Source organism: Triticum dicoccoides, chromosome 2B, assembly GCF_002162155.2.
Source record: "Triticum dicoccoides isolate Atlit2015 ecotype Zavitan chromosome 2B, WEW_v2.0, whole genome shotgun sequence".
NCBI classification, from domain to species: domain Eukaryota; kingdom Viridiplantae; phylum Streptophyta; class Magnoliopsida; order Poales; family Poaceae; genus Triticum; species Triticum dicoccoides.
The window spans coordinates 272,956,056-272,962,568 of NC_041383.1; the positions used below are offsets into that span (position 1 = coordinate 272,956,056).

Below are 6,513 nucleotides of genomic sequence, written 5' to 3' on the forward strand. Positions count from 1 at the left end.
TTTGTGAGTTGCGGTTGTAGATGCTGTAAACTATTTATTTCTGTGGATGGGAGGGAATATGGTGCAGCATTTCTGTTTCAAAATAAAATCATCCTCAAACCTAGCTATTTTAATATTGTCAAGGCTTAAAGAAAATTGTTGCTTAGATTAGCGGAAATGGGTATATGAAAATATATTCAATGGTGCCCTTTATTGTATCTCTTGGCACTTAGAGCATTGTAAGGCATGGTATGCAAACACATTCTTATGGCTTCTGCAACTGGATTAGCTATATCTAGTGATGAATGCATGTGTGCATTCAGTTCCAGTGATCCGGTCTAACTTCCACTGTCACACACCCCATGCCCCACGGTTCTATCTGCCCCATTGAACTTGGGTTCTGTAGCTGCAATTTAGAAGAATGCTGGATATGATTTACAGTGTAAATATTATTTGATATAAGAATAGGGTTACTAGTTTCCCATCTAGGATTCTTTTTTTTTTTATCGACTTGATGAATGCGTTCTTCAGGGTTATCAGCCCTTGTGTCTCCAAATCATACCTCCATGCATATGCGGAAGCAATTTCTCAAGGGGTGTCACTCAGACGCCCTGTGGCTGTGGAGTTGTATTTTTTAACCCACTTGTTGCTCCATTCAGTAAAATCTGATCATTTATTACTTGGACCAAATCAGTGAGATGCTTATTTCAATGGACAAAGGTTACATGTTGCATCTTTCTGATGTCGCTGTAGGAAGTGGAATATGGCAAAGCTGGGAAGCCAAAGGAGCTTACTACTACTACTACTACTACTAATAAAGTGCAGAAAGTTTAGAAGGTTGGTCCATATGGTTAAACATTCACTCCTTTTTGTTTCTCATCCTTCTTTTTTCTTTTTGCTGATCGGCTGCATGTTTAATCCTGTTGGCAGCAAACTTCATTCCAGGTTGTGTGTGTAGTGAAGCGAAGTTCTATTTGTTAGATCTTGTCATTGGGGCTTCAAGAGTTTTTGCCTCTTTATCTACCTGATGAAGTAGGGTCTACATTTGACACAAGGGGCACTTGGATCATCGAGAGTCTGAAGTTATTGTTTTTTGTTGGCTCCTTTCAGGGTCTGCTGTAATCTGAGACGCAAATTGCGTATTTGCAGTGGCTAAATGTTGCAGTTCAACATCTTATCACATTGTCTTGCATTGCATATCGATTGCACGGCATAAATTTCCCTCATCATAACACTTTACCCCTGCTGGGTCTGGATCCCCTCGGCGAGTGATCATATCTCATTGCATATACTTGTCCTAAATGACCCTTTTTAGTGCTCACTTTACTTCTCTCTCACAAAACTTATTGAGCTCCTTTTCGGTACACCCCCTCACTAAACACGTATAATAAGGGCAGTATGGCCTTTCCACAAGAACGTATACCCACTTCTCTTTATTTTTTTTTGAGAAGGAAAAACGTATACCCACTTCTGTATGGTCTTCCGGGACGAGCGGTATGTACATGTAGAAGTTTGCCCACCTGATCCGCCGGCACCACCTTGTCTATGAAGATGTTTCTATTCGTTCACAGAAAAAGTGTCCCGATGGCTGGCCCCATAGGGCGGCCGTGCCAGAACACAAGGGGTAAGAGCAACTCCCATGGGGTGGGGTGACCCATTTCGTCCGCTTGGCGTCCGTTTGGGTCGGCGCGGACACAAAAGTCGGCCCAACGCGCCGACCCAAACGGACGCGCGTCCGCCTGCTGACCCGTTCCCGGTCCATTTTTGAGCCGGATTTGCGTCGGCGCGGACACGAGAGGGACGCGCGCGCTCGTCTACTCCTCTCCCCAGACCCGTCGGTCGGTGGCAGCCACTACCATTTCTCCTCATTTTCCTCCAAAAACCCTCCCGCCCGCGCTCTCCCGCCCCACACCCCGCCATGAAGGACACCATCGACCTCGACGCCGCCGCCGGCCTCGCCTCCCTCGCCTCGTCCGGTGCCCCCGCCCCCGTCGGGAAAGGCAAGCCTCGTGCCCCTTGCAAGACCGCTGCCGCGGCCAAGCCAAAGAAGCCGCTGACGCCCGCACAACGGGCAAGGGAGTCGACCAAGAGGAAGGACCGGAGGCACGCCGCAGACGCGAGGGATGAGGCTGCCGCGCAGGCCGCCGTTGCCGCCGCCGCGCAGCAGGAGGTCACCAACGCCCACGTCACGGCGGCAACGAGGGAGGCGCTCTACATGCTAGGGTTAAACCCTGGCTAGCACGGCCTCCTCAACGCCACCGTCGCCGCGACCAGCACCGGCTCATCGGTGTTTCCTCGGATGATGCTGCCAGACTCGCCCCGCACATCGGCTTGCAACCCGGTGCCCGGCTTCCACGTATACCCGCAGGCCTCCCGCCTCTCCGGGGGGTGCTCGCCCGATGTGAGCATGGTCGCCCCTTCCACGCCCGCGCCCGCGCCCATCGACCTCAACGCCACCCCGGTGGCCGGTGGCTCGTCATCCGGTGGCGCGAGGTGATACGTCTCCAACGTATCTATAATTTTTATTGTTTCATGCTATTATATTAACTGTTTTGGATACTTAATGGGATTTAATATGCTCTTTTATATTATTTTTGAGACTAACCTATTAACCGGAGGCCTAGTGCTAGTTTCTGTTCTTTTTGCCTATTTTAGAGTTATGCAGAAAAGGAATACCAAACGGAGTCCAAACGGAATGAAACCTTCGTGAGGATCTTTCTTTGACCGAAAGCAATCAAGAAGACTTGGAGTCGAAGTCTGGAACTCCACGAGGAAGCCACGAGGCAGGAGGGCACGCCCAGGAGGGGTAGGCGTGCCCCCATCCCCGTGGGCCCCTCGTAGCTCCACCGACGTACTTCTTTCGCCTATATATACCCTTCTACCCTAGAACATCAGGGAGTGCCACGAAACCACTTTTCCACCGCCGCAACCTTCTATAGCCATGAGATACCATCTGGGGGCCTTTTTTGGCGATCTGCCGGAGGGGGAATCGATCACGGAGGGCTTCTACATCAACACCATTGCCTCTCCGATGAAGCGTGAGTAGTTTACCACAGACCTTCGGGTCCATAGTTATTAGTTAGATGGCTTCTTCTCTCTCTTTGGTTCTCAATACAAAGTTCTCCTCGATGTTCTTGGAAATCTATTCGATGTAATACTCTTTTGCGGTGTGTTTGCCAAGATCCGATGAATTGTGGATTTATGAACAAGATTATCTATGAATATTATTTGGTTCTTCTCTGAATTCTTATATGCATGATTTGATATCTTTGCAAAGTCTCTTCGAATTATCGGTTTAGTTTGGCCTACTAGATTGATCCTTCTTGCATTGGGAGAAGTGCTTAGCTTTGGGTTCAATCTTACGGTGTCCTTTCCCAGTGACAATAGGAGCAGCAAGGCACGTATTGTATTGTTGCCATCAAGGATAAAAAGATGGGGTTTATATCATATTGCTTGAGTTTATCCCTCTACATCATATCATCTTGCTTAATGCGTCACTCCGTTCTTATGAACTTAATACTCTAGATGCATGCTGGATAGCGGTCGATGTGTGGAGTAATAGTAGTAGATGCAGAATCGTTTCGATCTACTTGACATAGACGTGATGCCTATATTCATGATCATTGCCTTAGATATCTTCATAACCATGCGCTTTTATATCAATTGCTTGGCAGTAATTTATTCACCCACCGTAATACATGCTATCTTGAGAGAAGCCACTAGTGAAACCTATGGCCCCCGAGTCTCTTTCCTATTATATTACATCTCTTTTGTTTACATCGCATCTCGCTTAGTATTTTGCAATCTTTACTTTCCAATCTATACAACAAAAATACTAAAAATATTTACTTTACTATCTCTATTAGATCTCACTTTTGCGAGTGACCATGAACGGATTGACAACCCCTTTATCGCGTTGGTTGCAAGGTTCTTGATTGTTTGTGCAGGTACTAGGTGACTTGTGCGTTGTCTCCTACTGGATTGATACCTTGGTTCTCAAAACTGAGGGAAATAGTTACGCTACTTTGCTGCATCACCCTTTCCTCTTCAAGGGGAAACCAACGCATGCTAAAGAGGTAGCAAGAAGGATTTCTGGCACCGTTGCCGGTGAGATCTACGCCAAGTCAAGACATACCAAGTACCCATCATAAACTCTTCTCCCTCGCATTACATTATTTGCCATTCACCTCTCGTTTTCCTCTCCCCCACTTCTAAAACGATTTTCGAAAACCTTTGCCTTTTCCTCGCCCCTCTTCCGTTCGCCTCTTTTCGCTTGCTTCTTGTGCGTCCGTGTGTTAGACCGTTTGTTTCGCCTTCATGGCTAGTCCTCCTATCATTGTTAATACTCCCGATAATGAAGTTCATAATTTATAACAAAGGGAAGGAGAAAATCTAAAAGATGCTTGGTATAGAATTTGCAATGCTCAAAATAGATCTACTAGAAAGCAATCCACTTCTGTTCTTCTTCGCGATTTTTACGTAGGCATCACTCCTTGGAATAAATATGTTCTTGACACCATTACCGGAGGGAATTTCTTGGAAAGCCATACTTTTGATTCTTATAATGCTATGATAGATTTGTTAGTCCCACCACCTCTTTTGGTCAATGGAACTATTTTAACTTTGGAACATGTGATGCAAAGGCTTGATATTATTGAAAATAAAATTGCCACTGTAGAGTTAATCAAAAATTTGGATAAAAACATCCACAACCAAACCAATATGGATCTAAGGTAGGAGTTACTCTGAAAATCTTATGGAGAAGAAACCCATAGTTAATGAGAAGATAGATCAAGATTCCACTAGAATTGAGAAACTCGAAGATATTATTACCAACTTGGGGTCTGCTTTTTCTGCCGTTAAAAATACCTCAAATCCTCCTCCTACCAAAGTTGCCAAGTTTATCTACGTTCCTAAAAACATGGGTGAATCTTCTAGTAAGGAAAATGAAGACCTCAAATCAATAAGTGTTCACCCCAACTTTTTTGATATCGTTAAGGAACCTTTTGCTACAAATGAATTTCTTGATTTCTTGCCTACGAGTTTGATCATTAACAAAACCAAAGAACCTCCTAAGGGTTATGTGTGTGTTCAATTGAAGAATTTCATACCAAAGATGGCAATACCTAGATCTATTCTTGTTTTTATGCCTAGCTAGGGGCGTTAAACGATAGCGCTTGTTGGGAGGCAACCCAATTTTATTTTTGTTCTTTGCTTTTTGCTCCCGTTTAGTAATAAATAATTCATCTAGCTTCTGTTTAGATGTGGTTTTATGTTTTTATTAGTGTTTGTGCCAAGTAGAACCTTTGGGAAGACTTGGGTGAAGTCTTTGCAATCTTGCTGTAAAAAACAGAAACTTTTGTGCTCACGAGATTAGCTGCCATTTTTTTTTACTGGAAAGTGCTTTTAGGTTGATTCTTTTTGCAGATGATTAATAGAAAAATTCCTCACGTCCACCAATGTATTTAAGAATTTTTGGAGTTACATAAGTACTCGAACAAATCAGATTGCTACAGATTGTTCTGTTTTTGACAGATTCTGTTTTTCGTGTGTTGTTTGCTTATTTATATGAATCTGTGAGTAGTATCGGGGGGTATGAACCATAGAGAAGTTGGAATATAGTAGGTTTAACACCAATATAAATAAAGAATGAGTTCATTACAATACGTTAAAGTGGTGGTTTATTTTCTTATACTAACAGAGCTCATGAGATTTTGTGTTGAACTTTTGTGTTGTGAAGTTTTCAAGTTTTTAGGTAAAGATTTGATGGATTTTGGAATAAGGAGTGGCAAGAGCCTAAGCTTGGGGATGCTCAAGCCACCCAAAGGTAAAATTCAAGGACAACCAAAAGCCTAAGCTTGTGGATGCCCCGGAAGGCATCCCCTCTTTCTTCTTCGTCTATTGGTAACTTTACTTGAGGCTATATTTTTATTCACCGCATGATATGTGTTTTGCTTGGAGTGCCTTGTATGATTTGAGTCTTTGATTTTTAGTTTACCACAACCATCCTTGCTGTACACACCTTGTGGTAGAGACACGCATGAATCGGAATCTATTAGAATACTCTATGTGCTTCACTTATATCTTTTGAGCTAGATAATTTTGCTCTAGTGCTTCACTTATATCTTTTTAGAGCACGGTGGTGGTTTTATTTTATAGAAATTATTGGTCTCTCATGCTTCACTTATATTATTTTGAGAGTATTTTAGAACAGCATGGTAATTTGGTCTAGCTATAAAACTAGTCCTAATATGATGGGCATCCAAGATGGGTATAATAAAAACTTTCATATAAAGTGCGTTGAATACTATGAGAAGTTTGATGCTTGTTGATTGTTTTGAGATTTGAGGATGGTGATATTAGAGTCATGCTAGTAGAGTAATTGTGAATTTGAGAAATACTTGTGTTGAGGTTTGCAAGTCCCGTAGCATGCACGTATGGTAACCTTTGTGTAACAAATTTGAAGCATGAGGTGTTTCTTTGATTGTCTTCCTTATGTGTGGAGGTCAGGATCGCGCGATGGTTAACTCCTAC

The 6,513-nt window shown here is 43.4% G+C and overlaps 1 protein-coding gene across 1 annotated transcript in view; it reads left to right on the forward strand.

Annotated features, from left to right (window-relative positions):
• Window positions 1–1,159, forward strand: part of LOC119363500 (formin-like protein 16) — a 4,890-nt gene extending 3,731 nt beyond the window's left edge. Inside the window, exons 3-4 of the mRNA XM_037628872.1 lie at window positions 733–816; window positions 910–1,159. Coding sequence (XP_037484769.1) covers window positions 733–813 — 81 coding nt within the window. The 3' untranslated portion in view covers window positions 814–816; window positions 910–1,159. The remainder of the gene's footprint in view (window positions 1–732; window positions 817–909) is intronic.
• Window positions 1,160–6,513: the final 5,354 nt, after the last annotated feature.